Genomic DNA, 14,898 nt, shown 5'->3' on the forward strand with positions numbered 1-14,898 from the left:
CGGGTCCTTCACAGGTGACGATGGGGCAAGACACGGCCCAGGGAGTAACGACTTGACCTACCTCCTGTCTTGCCTTACTGGAGCACCACTCCGGAACACTGCTCTTCACGAAGCAGGTACGTCGGTGTAAACACAATATCCGACAGCGTTGTACCTCCCGGTTCCTCCCTTTATAGGGCGTGTTTTCCTTGAGTTATGTAACAGCTCTCCTGTTTACATAAGGGCGTGTTTTCCTTGAGTTATGTAACAGCTCTCCTGTTTACATAAGGGCGTGTTTTCCTTGAGTTATGTAACAGCTCTCCTGTTTACATAACCTCTCAACCGCTAAGCATCCTGGGAGATGTAGTCCGTTTTCGCTGGTTACCGTTTTCTTCCCCTCGCATGACAGGAATTCTTGACACTTTCACACCATTGGTTAAGGAGAGGCCAGGGGTTTCTCCCACTCACAGGCTGGCACTGGGTATAAATCTGGCACCATCACTATTCTCTTCAGAACACACCTGGAGTTATGGAAGTCAGAAGAAGACCTACACCTTCTGTTAAAACTGTAGAAAGAGATCCCAAAGGCTGGACCTGATCCCACTTGAACCAGGACTGTGAAGTGGGGTCAGTTGGCTGACTTCCTGTTAAGCTACATGGACACAAAAACTGCACAAAGCTCACCTTCCTGAAGAGCCCAGCTGACCAGTTCCAACTATACCGGCCATGGACTCTTCTGGTGGCTTCTTCTGGAATGAGCCCTGAGCCCCAATTTGTGTCCCTAAGGTCCCGGGGTCATTGGATAAGTGTCAGAGTGTACTCCTCCTACCTAACCCTTTAAGATGAGACTTAGAAGCTTTTGCAAGGATATTTGCCAGGAGAACCGACAGAAGACCAGATCAACCTATGAAGTCAATCTGATGAAGGTGGGTTCCCGCTGGGCCAAATATTCAGGTTGCTCCCATTAGGAGCTTTCCCACAGCAGCAAATCCATTTCAGCCAGGTGTCACAGAGAATGTTTCCGGCCTCTTGGAGCCCAGTACGACCACAACTTACAGCCTTGTACCTCTGAAGGAATATGAGTTCTAAAAAAGTGACTATGTCCGCAGGAAGAAATCTTCATGGTGCAATGGTGTCATGAGTGTCTGGCCTGTGATTGAGTTTCCTTGGGCATGAGTTTTGAATTTCTCCTACCCTGAGGTTTCCTGCCAAAAGTCAACGGCTTCACCAGGACTTCCTTTGATGGTTATCCAGCCTGGTGGAACCCATCTCGGCCATAGCCTGCAGCTTTGCTCCCCTGAAGATTTCGGCTTCCATATCGGAGACTAAGTCAGAAGGTAAAACTTCCAAGCAGGTAGGACCTGGTCTTCGTATTTGACCCATGCTCGATCGTGGTTGGCATTAACTTTTGACTTTGACCCTATCTAGCACAACCAGTTGCCCATGATTGGTGCTTCGAGCTTTTTGGTGCTAAAACTTAATTCAAGCTTCAATGAAACTCCAATTCACAGCTCCAGTTCCTCTTGTTGGATGTTTGTCATTCTGGTCTCTACTTGTTTACATCCTTTCCAACTAATAGCCCACATTATCACAGTTATCCTTCTCTCTCCTGTGTAATTACATTCCTATTTCTTTCTTGTTTGGATTCATTATTTTCTCTAGAAGACAATCAGCACCAAAAAAAAGAATATCTTTAAGAAATCTCGGATTAGAAATTAACAGTGATCAGTTAGCTCCCTATATATTCCCTTTGACTATTTCAGTCCCATTAGCTTTCGCCATGCTAGAAAAATTCTTGCATCCCTGTAGTATCACGATAATGATAGTGCCTCAACCTCATCTGGTTCTGGTATCCTGTGTCCATTAATCAGCCTCTTACCGGCATTCCTTCTCCTGTTTTTCTTATTCCTCTCCATCCTCAGCATTTTGCCAGCCTGCTCATTCAAAGTGTTTTCTTTTAGTTGATCCTTCCTTTTATGTGTCCCCTCCCTGTCTCCCTTTCTCTTTCTTGGTCACTCTGCTTTCTTCTCTGTCCATGCTATTCTCCCGCTTTTATTTTCACGTCTTCAGCTGCATCTCCTGCAGAGTCAGGGCACTGTGGGACGTCCATGCCCAGTTCATGTACCCTGCCCTAGTGTGTACATAAAGTTTACTTGTAAACTGCAGAGAATTAGGATTAAAGGAAACGTGAGTTTTATGTAACACAGTTGGACAAAGTGCCCAAAATTGTATGTGACTGCGAGGAAGTTCAAATAATTTTTGTTTTACTCACATACAACATTCTTTTTAAAATCATATGCATACCAGGTGCAAGCAAGCAGTTTTATGCATCTCACCCACATCTTCTTGACAAAACTGGTATTCCGCCCATATGTGAATGAAGGAAGAGCATTCAGGGCAGCTTAGAGACTAGAGACCAATTTGTGAAACTTTATGTATCCAAACAACATTTGAAATCGAGTACCTTGTGTGGTTGACTGGCATAAATTCATTGTACTTGAACCTAAAGTTGGAGAGTTTGAACTGAGAATCTTCAGTGAGGAACTTCAGGACTGTATTCTGTGATTCTTTTGGTACTTACAATAAACAGATGACTTGTTCTGATTAAACCCTATGAATAACCTCTGCGTTGAAATGTTGACAGAAAATCCCTTGGTTTATAAGGGCTTTTGTTATAGGGAATACCTGTGAAGTGCTAAAAGGCATCTGTAAAGATTATTGTATAAGCCAGGAGGTGTTAATAGAGTTACTTATTTTATATATTACATATGCATATGTCATTGCTCACAATTGCTCCAGCCGCTCATTTATTATACCATTTTGGTGTCCTGGTGCCCACAAGGGACACCCTTTTTCTACATCTTTTGGAAAGGGGACACGTGACCCTAGTCCCTGAGCCTTGTAGGACCCAAGGCGTCCCATCCCCCAGGGCTGTATTCTACAATTAAGGGAAGGGGGGCACGGTCCCCTCTCCCCAAGCTAATAGTGGCCTGGGAAACCCTGAGCCTTAGGTCGGTGACCCATTGCCCACTTGTTGCACCGACAAGACACTATGTTGGAGGCAGCATGGGGTGCCACAGGGCCCCCATGGGCTTTCCCCATGCACCCATTCTGGGTGTATCAGGAGCAGGTATTTTTCAATGCTTCTGCGGGGTGGAAACAATCTGAGTTTCCCTGTCTGCAAAAGTGCAAGCAGTGGCGGCTCGCATAGGGAGTGCTGTGGGGCAGTGGGTCAGGGGAGGGGCAGGGTGGGGGGTAGTAAACTCAGACATACGACGAAATGGAGGAAAGTAAGTAAATAAATCTAACTATTTACCTTGCGTGCGCAGCATCGCCAACTCATATGTTTTTCTTGGTGAAGGCTGGGAATTGGGTAAGTTTTCTAATGGGGACTGTGTTGGTACTTCACCATCTGTAGGCACCAAGTCCCTTATTTTGAGATAAGGGACGTATTTTCAGATGTTGTTGTTACCTTTAAAACATGCCTTCTGTGCAAACTGGATGTGACACTTGTGGTTTTTTTGTTCCCTGTTTGTGCCTTGCCTCAGTTTTAACTAAGTGTGCCGGGTGCAAACTGAGATAATGTGCTCTATTACAGATGTGCACTCCCACCAGGACAGCTGCAAACTCTCGTCTGCCATGGGGAAAGCACATTAGTGAAATGGACAGCATCTGTTTGAAGCAGTCACTCTATCCTTCAGAGTACAGGGTGCACCCGTTTGCTTCACAAAGTAAAAACAAATAGATCCCCCTGTAGAGTGAGTGAGTGCACCCGCCTGTACAGGGATGTTTGGGAATACAGAACACCTCCTTTCCCCTCTTGTATGGGTCATCATGAGGGTGGGGAGAGCTGACTTTATCCCACCTCTTTGTGGCTCATAGTCAGTGCACCTCCTACTGGCCTTTTTGCCTCTGCATCAGTGTCCATAATATGGCACAGGTACAAAGGCAAAATGTTGCCTGGGCCGCCCCCCATGCAAATTATTTTATGCCCTATGAGGCGTACACTATATGTGCACTTGCATAATCTGTTATAAGAAACAACCTCAGAAGCATTTGTGGCCCTTCTGTAATACCAAAGTACCACCTGTAGCATCATCCTCAGCCTGGGAGTACGTAACATGCTACGCTTCACACGGAGCACTGGTTTACACGTTTTTATTCTTCAGCATGCAACCATTAACTGAACACATTGCGTGAGGAGTAAGGAGTCTGCTGAGGACCACTAGAGGTCTCCTACGCATATACACGGGACACAACACCACCTTGGGTGCAGAAAGTAGACACACACATACGTTGCACCCCAGGGCACCTGTGAATTACAGCCCCTGAGGCTATTTCCCTCTTTCCTTGGTTCAATTTAATATAGGAAATATTTGTTCACATTTTCAAGCCCAATCACAAAAACAAATTGCACAAGAAAACGCCACTAATCCCAACATGCTGATCAGTGATTTCAATAGGTGATAGTCTGTCATCTGTGTTTACACTCAGCCCCACAGGAGGACGGCAGAGAGCCGCTAGCACAGCTCTGAGCCTCGCTCCTCTGGTATTTACTGCCTCTGGTACTTACTCACCAGCATGAACTAACATCACTTTGCTGCTTTCACAGGGAGTCAGTGATCACTGCGGCAAACAGGGAGAGCACTCATTATGAGGCGCCGCGGAGTGCTTGTTTACAATAGTGAGTTGAGGCCACTTAGGGCACGTTAAACCCTGATCACAGTGAAAGTGTATCTAATCTGCAGCTAGTACATGGCCAATGCAAAATCTTTACCCTATAACTTAGGAGCGCGAGCCATGGCTCAACACTATGCTAGCTCCCCATTAACACCACTAAGAACAGGAAAGATGCATTTTCAGAATTTGTCTTGCTCTCTGTACTGATATGTTTGCATCCCTGCCCCCCCCCCCCCCCCACCCCAATATATATGTATATTTCAGTTTAGAAACAGCACAAATGATTAGCAGATAAGAGAGGTTCCAAGGGTAACGCATCTTCCATCTGCCACCTGGAAGGTAGAAACTTAAATCCCCTGTCCAGGCCCCTCCAGAACCCGTAGAATGAGTATCATTGAGGTGGATTAGTGTTGCTCCCATTACGTAACAGTAGATAATGGAGCAGAACACGTGTCAGGGATGACGTCTACCATCAGGTGGACAGGATATCCACTCCATTGGTGAGAGAGGACCTGTATGCCAAACTCTAACCCAGCCCATAAATATTGTTTCCAAGTATATGGTTTGCATTGGAAACGTCTGATGAATGTAACACAGTGGAAAGCTGATTATTATGGTACGTGCGGTGGCATTATATATACACCTTGTTTGACATTGTAATGCAAAACTCTTTTTTAATTCAATGCTTAGAAAATGCACAGGTTTGTTTAGGGAGAACACAATACACATTTATCACTTTATATTCAAATTGTCCTTTCCAACAATTATGAATTTTGCACCTAATTTAGAGTTTGGTGGACTTCCACCCAAGTCCCAGGGTGGCAGACGTCATTACCTGCCACCCCATCGGACTAACACCTTACTTGTTACAGATATCAGCAGGCCCGATGGAGATCTTTGTGCCTTCAAAGGAGCCGCCCCCACAATGACGATCTGAAACCGCTGGAAGTTCACTGCGCAGCTGCCATGTTTCATGCGGGCCCTCAGCAAGCGAGCGAGTTCGTTTCTCGAAAACAAAAAACGAAAGATCCTGACACCCGGAGGAACTCCTCCCAGAGACTGGGCATCATTCTTCTACTTCTCTTTTCAGGACCATCACGCTTCTCCTGGCTGCCATAAAGGACATCCGGCAATCTGCTCTGAATAGGGTGGGCGGCCCCATGTGCAAACACCGATAGCCAGAAGTCTGTCGACCTGACGGAGTAAAGTTCTACACCTCATTTGTGGCCGAGTCCCTTGTCCCTCATCCTCCAAATAAGGCTCTTTGTCTTGCCTAGAAGTACAGCAGCATGGTTTATTAAGGGTTTCACGTTGTATATGTAGAACATATATCATGTACTCGTCTTTATTCTTCAACAATAAGAAGGAAAGAAGGGTTGAATTAAAGGGTGGAGGGGTTCAATGGGCTTTCCAGTCCCTTTTTAACCCACTGTGCTACACCAGACAGAGACCAGCTATATGAAAATCAGTCCTTATTCTGCTCCAATAAGAAAGATCAGCCTGAACTGCTGGGTTAGGTTCCCTCAAAACCTGAACACAAGCAACCCCAGGCAAATGTTTGACTACTTAGGTCTTGTCATTGAGGTACATCTAGATTCCTCTGGCACAGTGAGTACAGGACCATATGTGGGTATACTCACCTCATTTCAGACGTCCACTGTAACAAATAAAGCAATGGAAACAGCATCTACTGCAACAAAGTAAGGGGCAGATTTACAAGCTCCTTGTGGCACATTTGCGCCTCCGCTGTGTCACACACAGCGGCGGCGTAAACAATGCCCCACGCTGCGGCCCATTTACAATGTGATGCATCTAGGGAGATGCGTCACCTGCATCAGGTATAATGTATGCAGGGCGGTCGTTCCTACGCGGGTAAGCCTCATAGAAGTGACGCAGTGAAATCTACAAGATTTCATTGTGTCACTTCTAGGACGCCACTGTGTCAAAACCCTATGCCTGCTTGGAGCAGGCGTAAGGAGTGACTCATTGTATTAAGAATAGGTTTCCCCATGCATTGACTGGAGTTGCGTCGTGCTTGTGACACGACTCCAGCAATGCATGCAGATGCATCAGAATTTCTGATGCATTCGTCAAACCTTGCGCCATGGTGTGCCGTATTGTAAATACAGCACATCCATGGTGGCGCAAGGGTTTCACACGCAGGCGCAGGGAAACTGACACCTCCATGCCGATGCAACAGTTTCTTGTAAATAAGCTCCTAGATGATTAAAGAAATGCTTGAATTAATCTCAGCCACTGACATGTGCTTGTAGCTGCCTTTCAGTTAACCATTTTCACAGACTGTGTAACTCCAGGTAGAAATCAGCCATATGCAAATCAGTTTTGGTCCTCCACCAGTAGGACCAAATTTGGACACCGATAAAGGGCCTTATTTAGAGGGTAACAGCATAGGCACAGAAAATCTATGTGATGTTCCAACCTTCCCACTATTAAGGCCTTATTATGAATTACGGCAGGCCTGGAGCGGGCTGCACACCACCACTCCTCTCCAGGACTGCCAAAATTCACCACCGCCTGCCTGCCAGATTATGAGTAATTTTGTGATCTGGCAGGCAGGCGGCGTGGCGGTCCCATGGCAGAGCTGTTTAAAGTCTCACTGTGAGCCTTAAACACCGCCGCTGGGCCACCAGTGCACGTTCCTGTACAGGAAGGAATGCACCATGCCATGCATTCCTTACCATGCAGGAACTGATGATGCAAAACTACAGGGGGAACAACATGTGCCCCCCTGCATGTACCCTGAGCACAGAGCGATAAGGGGGCTCTGTAGGGCCCCTTTTTTGCCTCACCTCTACCCTTTTCATGGGGGTGCAACCGCCATGAGCAGGGTGATGGTGAGGCAACTTAAAATATGCTTGGCGGTGCCGCTGCGGCACTGCCAGCATATTTTGGCCTTGTACTGATGCTAGATCCCCGCAGGATCCTAGATCCACGGGGGTAACAGTGGTTCAGTGGCTGTCCGACACCACACTTATAATACTGTGGGCGATCAAGCAGTGTGACAGTGTGTGGACCACCACCACAACTACAGCAGTCCCATGGACTGCAGTAGTCGTAATAAGGCCCCTAATTTCTTCATTGAGTGGTGTGGTAACCCCTTACCTTCAGGTGGTGGAGTCAGCAGGCTAGCTACACTAGCTTAAAAGCATCAAAACCCCACTCTATATAAGGTGGGCCTACTGACACTATTTATGCCTGACCACAAACAGGCATGCAAAAAGCAACAATGTCCCCTCATGCTTCAGTGACATTGCTTTTGTGTTTACAGAAAGAAAATCTCCTTTTGAGGGTTTGTTTTTGAAAATCAAAAAATTGGCGACCACTTGTCAATTTCATGGCACTGCTGCCGGCGTTGCAGTTTTGTTGAAAGTGTTCCCTTTGGCAGGGACTATAAAGCAAGAGTGGTAGCAGGTCCGGCAGTAGCACAGCCTCTACTTCCCCAGCCTCTCGGCAGCCGCCAGGGCCTACATGAATTATCTAAATGTTGAGAACTATTAGCTTTGTGAAGTGGTTGATGATGCGGTGCAGCATTCAAAGACTGGTAATCAATGTTGAAAACAGTAGGTTGGTTTAAACTGTTGCGCAAAAAAGCAGGGGGTAAAGTTTGCAGCTCCTGCGCTTGAAAACATAGCTGAGAAATCCTGGCATTCAGTGGTTCTCTGAAAACATGGAGACTTAAGCACCGTCCTAGATCAGCTGGCAGGAGTTCCCAATGAGACCATTGTAGGGAAAAGATTCTTTCTCTGGTTGCTCTTTAGAAAATCAATGTCCCAAGTTCCAAGGGTGTGCTCTGGGTTGTAGGCTCCACCACATATTTTGTTCTTGAGCAAAGTAAGTATCTTAAATTTAATCCTATCACTAATTAGGAGCTGGTGAACTTTTTATAATACTCAGTAGGTTGAAGCTTCTTTTTCTAGTGCTAGTAATCAGATGACACCATGTTTCAATTCTGAGTTTTTATTTAGCAGCCATACATTTTGGGGGTTCTAGTCTTTCTTCCTCTCACTACTGGTTAAACTAAGGCTCTAGATTACCAAGGCTCATAGATGGAAAAATTGGACTGAGGTGGTCTCCTGGATAACAAGCAGTCATACAGTAGCCTTATTTACTGGAGGTTACACAGGTTAGTTCATGTGGATGCAGTTTCAATGGCAGTATTTTGGGAAGACCATTGCACAGAACATTCTAACAGTACAGTTTGTATTGCTACTGTTGAGACATTTGACTAAGGAATGGGATGTGAGGCGCAATGCCTGTCAAATGATAGGTGGTATAACCAAAGCTTCATCGATATGGAATGTAGATAACTCCTTAATGCCCCACTTGCCCCTCTTACTATAGGCGCTACTGACACCTGATAATAAGCAGGTGTTTGAAGGAGTGTAGAAGCCCAGAGCATGGCCTTCAGTATCCCTCATGCATGGCTCATAGACTTCTGCCCTTGTGACTCTTGCAGGTGGCCCATCCTCGAACAGGTATGTTGAAGGTAGAGGGCTGGGTCTTCATACAAGAGCCTGGAGCCACTCTGGTTGGAGGTAAGTTATTAATTTCACGATAGACCCTTAGGTTAAAGCAACAGTAGGTAAATACCTTTATTGATGTGAGTACTTATCCTTTTTTCCCGCCCTGATGACGTCCAAGTGAGGACGAAATGTGTAGGCTGACGATTGGATATTGTTATAATTGGCTGACGACTGGATACTGTTATATTTTGGAGCTATGATTTTCCTTTGAGTTAATAAATGGAAAACACATATGAAATGAGTTTGCCTGTGGATTTGATTCTTGAAAATCAATAATTGATTGGATACCATAGCGGATACATTGACGCTCCTTTCCATTTGTAGTATCCATCCTCCCTTCTCCTGTTCCTTTCTCCTAGGTTCCACTCCACACCAACATTCTATTACTTCATTCAATCTCAGCACTCCAGACACTACCTCAGAGATACAGAGAATAGTGACACACAGGATATTACAAGATATCAAACGTCATCATCTCTGTGAGAGGTCACCACACTATGGCACAAGTGTAGACATCATCTGAGTGCCTCTGCAGGCTACTGGCATTATAGCAGGCATTTTAGACCTGGGACACTTTGGCATAAATCTCTATCTGGTATTGGTACAATTAAACGGTTCATCTGAGACACTCATATGGAAGATATCTTACCTTCTGCTGCAGGGGTTGTGCCATGAGCTGAATACAACATGTCTTTGAGAGCCTGTTGAGAAAATAATTGCTTTTATTGGTATAATGGACAGTCAGAGTGTTTGTGATTTATTTTCATTCTTGAGTAACTACCTCACATTTCATTGGTATTCTACTCACAATTTACAGCATTAAGATTTGCCAATATGCCCATGATACACATCTCTACTTATAAGTCTCTTCTCCTTTAGACATCCAACTTCTCAAACACTACCTGCACATCATCAAGACCTGCCTGAAGCTCAACCAAACCAAGACAGAATTCCTGTTATTACTCAAGAACAACAAACAAAATACAGTACAAACCTAACTGAATGACATGACCCTTGATGGCATCAAACAATAACATTCACCAAATGCCAAGTCACTTGCATTCACCCTGGTCACCAACCTCACCCTCAAAGAACACATTGTCATAAAAACAAAGACACCCTTGTTAAATCTCTCTGTTCTAAAGAAAATCGAACAATTTTTTCCAGAAAGCACCTACAGAATTGATGTTCAAGTTCTCATACTCTTGCATCTAGATGGTGGTAATGTCCTTCTCCATGGCCTCCCAAACTCCACACCTGCGCCTCTTAAGGATATCCTACACAAAACAGAACTCCATTATCTCCCCTTACTGGGCCGCAGGATTTTCAAAACCAGCTGCGCCATTTACAAAGTCATCATTACAAGCACCACAACTTATTTAAGACCAGGTTTGGTGGTCCTCAGCACACCCAGTAATCCTTCAGGCTGCAGACTAAGAAGTGTAAAAAAAGACAACCAAGGCAGAAGGCCTTTATCATCTATGCATCCAGGATCTGGACCAAATGACTGCATCCATGAGGACTGCCCCAACGCTGATCCAATTTAGGAGAATTGAAGATGCACCTCATTATGAACACTACATCACAATGCACAACTGTCCACACTCCAGCCTAATCTCCTATCACTTGTTGAGTCTTTTTCTTGTCTTTCACTCTGTACAACTCTCTGCTGCCCTTTGGCAAGGTCTGTACTATAGAAATACCGGGAAACACCCTTTTTAACACAACTGTTATAACGCATGCGATTACATCGCATGGCGTTGCAACGCAAAAGGTGTGCAGCAGTTGGTAGAAGGTGTTGGATTTAACTCCAACACCTTCCCTACTGTTGCACACACTGGAGGTGGAATAGAAAATTAATCTATTCCAACTTCCAGCGCTCCCCCAACAGAAAGTCGGGGTAAAGTTTTGCGTTGCAACGGCATGCGATGTAATTGCATGTGTTGTAACGTCACATATTCAGAAATACCACATATACAAATTTACTGAACATTTTGCACAATAACATTAATGTCATTTTAATTGTGTTTCAAACTAAGTGTGTGTGTGTGTGTGTGCGCGTGCAATTGTGTATTACACTGTGTATTGGATTCGTTTTTTTACTGTTCAGTTTACAAGAAAGGCATGGCTTACATCTCATGTTAGTAAACAATTTCAAGATACTGAAGCTCCTCAAAGGCAAAGTGATGCCTTTTACGCCTGGAGCCTAAAGATCATCACCCAGGCTGACCCATAAAAACCTTAAATGTGGGTGTAATGTGCATCTCTGTGTAATGTGCATCTGGAGTCACATCTTGCTTCTTTAGGGACCTGTAAAGTGAGACCCAATCCACTCCCTGAACAGTGCAGCCCCTTCGGACACCTATCTATGGCAAACACAAGGAGATGATGGACGGAGCGCTGAAACTTTTCAGACACTCACCCCCAGTCACAGATCTGGGTTGAATCCATCATTGTTCTTTAGCTCACTTGCCCACCTCAGTTCAGACCCAGCTATATGCAAATCAGTCTTGACCATGTGCCTCATGGGAACAGTCCAGCCCGAACTGCCAAGCCAGGTCTTCCTTGAACCGGAAACAAGCATCCTGGGACAGATTTTTGGGTAACACACTTCATCAGCCAGGCTAGCTTGAATCCAGTGGCAAAGTGAGCAAGGGACCCACGTCTGGGCATACCCTGCCATGGTCCTAGGGTGTGCATGAACTTCCATGAGAAAATGACAGCTGCAAGCTTCAGAGGGAGCCAACAGGGGTACCCCTGAAATATTTTCATAATGTACCTTTTTATTTTCCAATAAGAAACAGGGATTGCAATACTGACACATTATAAAAGCGAATGCAGACATGAAGGTTTGTTGCCCCTTGCATTTCTGCATTTGTAGACGTTCACAGAATGAATCCCACCTCATAAACATGGATGAGGCAGAGTTTCTGTGATTCCTTTCAGACTAGTTCTTTGAGCTGCACTGGTTTGTTGCAAGTGACACATCGCAAAGAATTGTTCAAATCGCATTGTGTACACTGCAGAACTGCAGTTCTTCTATGTGATGCGACCAATCATACATCTTGCCCTGGATAACTAGCCCTCGGGGAGCTTTACACTGTTTTCCATGACAGGTCCTCTTGTACCATGGCGTGCCCCTTGAGGCAGAGTGACATTCCTGCTTTCTAAGTGTGGATGCAGGAACTGACCTATGGCTGAAGATCTGCTGCCTGGAAAGTCTAGAGGGTGGTGCTTAGAAGCACCTGGGCTCAGCCTATCTAGCCATAAAAAGGAAGAATTAATCTGCTCATCCAAAACTCTCGTCGCAAGTAGCACCAACAGTGTTGTAACTCTGCCAAGTCCTTCAGTGCGCCATTCATCTGCATCATTTTCTGTGAAAAAGCTGAAGTGCATACGTTCTCTTTTGCCAGCACTGAAAGAGGTATATTTACTAAGATTTTGCACTATGTTTGCATCAAAACGGTGACGCTAATTGGTGCAAACTTCTTCTTTCGTGTTTCCTTTCCAGTATAAAACACGTTGCCTGAAAGTAAATAATGCAATGCTAGTCAGTTTTGCATTACTTGGCGTCATGGAGACGTTCTGTGTGTGGTACATGGGCTTTCCCATCCAACCATCCACGGGATTTGGTGCAAAACCCTATCTATTGAAACAAGCAGACAGGGTTTTGCACAGAAAAAAACACACTTTTAATATTAGCGCTATCGAGAAGAAATTCTTTTAGTTCTTCATTCTGTTCTGACTTTGCACGTGTGCTGCAGTGTACTGCACACATATAAAGTAGGGACATTTTTAAAGTCTGTCTAAGCATAGTATTTTGTGCTGCAAGGGTACCCTTCCAGTACTAACCCTATGCCAGACTACACAAGCTTCTGTGCTCTATGGTGCAAAGGTGTGTGCGTGGCGCAAGGCAGCCTGATTGTGTGCCAGCACTAGCGAGAGAGCAGGGTAGGGTCATATCTCTGCAAATATGGCTCAGTCCTGCTCCCTCCGTCTCATGAGCGCAGCGCAGCATTTATGGATGCTGCGCTGTGTGATATTTTAGTAAATATATGGAAAGTGTGTAATTTCATCTGCACAGAGACAATGCATGACAGCACCCTGCTCAAGCTGATGTACATGACTTAATACCCAAACATCCAAAAGAGCTGTGCATCAACATAGACCACCTTGTAAAGGTTGTCTGATACTAGAGTGACTGCCTCACCCCACTCCACTGTCTCCGGTGCTTTACATTTCACCTACAAATCAGTGATTGCAGGTATGTGAATCTAATTAGTTCAATGGAAGCGAAAAAAGACTGCAACAACCAAAAACAAACTTCCAGGACTGGACACAGTATCCATAATGACCTGCAGGAAGGTGGTCACCCTAGACAGAAGATAGAGCAATTCCTCACACAGGAGCTACTCTGAGAACCTATGGAGTCCACACGAGGAAGGCTCATTGTGACAGTAACTTTTTAAAGTGGATTTGGAAGGCACGACTACAACACGCCCCTTCTACATAGCAAATCCTTATCCACCTCTAAACCCATTTTAGGGGTCTATGAAACGCTACTGACTCTTAAACGGCTTTAGTGCATTAGCAAAAGGAGTTTTTCAGTCACAAACTCTGAATCAGAGTGTTTGCAACCGAAAAACAGTTGTATACATCTGGCCTCAAATTCCTTCTACAGCATTGCCATACTACCAAGTCTATAACTCATTTTTGCATCAAATAACCAATAGGTTGTTGGCACTAGTTTCCTGCCAGATGATTGACTGCATAGGGCACTCCTCAAATACTCCAAGGTGTCTCAACAGAGCATCTACCAAGGCTGCCTGTATCCAAAATATGCTTTTGGGGTCCTCTCTTCGTCCTGGGAGGATTTTCCAGAGCTTCTGCCATGGATGTATGACGTTACAACGCACACTTTTACAACGCATGCACTTACAATGCATTTTTTACAACGCATAATCCATTACAACGCATGACATTACAACGCATGACACTACAACGCATTTTTAAAAAATACCTTTACAACGCATTACCATTACAACGCATACTACCTTTACAACGCATACCATTACAACGCATAATATTAAATTACATTTAAGGTAAGTATTAGATAGTATGGGGTAAAAATTACTATTCTAACTCCAGGGGGTGCAACAGTAGGGTAAGTGTTGGATAGTGTAGGGGTAAAAATTACTATTCTAACTCCAGGGGGTGCAACAGTAGGGTAAGTGTTGGATAGTGTAGGGGTAAAAATTACTATTCTAACTCCAGGGGGTGCAACAGTAGGGTAAGTGTTGGATAGTATAGGGGTAAAAATTACTATTCTAACTCCAGGGGGTGCAACAGTAGGGTAAGTGTTGGATAGTATAGGGGTAAAAATTACTATTCTAACTCCAGGGGGTGCATCAGTAGGGTAAGTGTTGGATAGTATAGGGGTAAAAATTACTATTCTAACTCCAGGGGGTGCATCATTAGGGTAAGTGTTGGATAGTATAGGGGTAAAAATTACTATTCTAACTCCAGGGGGTGCATCAGTAGGGTAAGTGTTGGATAGTATAGTGTAATATTATGCGTTGTAATGGTATGCGTTGTAATGGTAGTATGCGTTGTAATGGAATGCGTTGTAAAGGTAGTTTTTAAAAATGCGTTGTAGTGTCATGCGTTGTAATGTCATGCGTTGTAATGGATTATG

General features: G+C 44.7%; 1 protein-coding gene across 1 annotated transcript in view; it reads right to left on the reverse strand.

Moving 5' to 3' along the window:
• The window catches only part of LOC146868713 (solute carrier family 53 member 1-like), a 401,652-nt gene that overhangs the window by 333,425 nt on the left and 53,329 nt on the right, over positions 1-14,898 (reverse strand). The window contains exon 2 of the mRNA XM_085624148.1: positions 9,853-9,904. Coding sequence (XP_085480274.1) covers positions 9,853-9,904 — 52 coding nt within the window. The remainder of the gene's footprint in view (positions 1-9,852; positions 9,905-14,898) is intronic.

This window comes from Triturus cristatus, chromosome 1_2 (genome assembly GCF_964204655.1).
Source record: "Triturus cristatus chromosome 1_2, aTriCri1.1, whole genome shotgun sequence".
Taxonomy (NCBI): domain Eukaryota; kingdom Metazoa; phylum Chordata; class Amphibia; order Caudata; family Salamandridae; genus Triturus; species Triturus cristatus.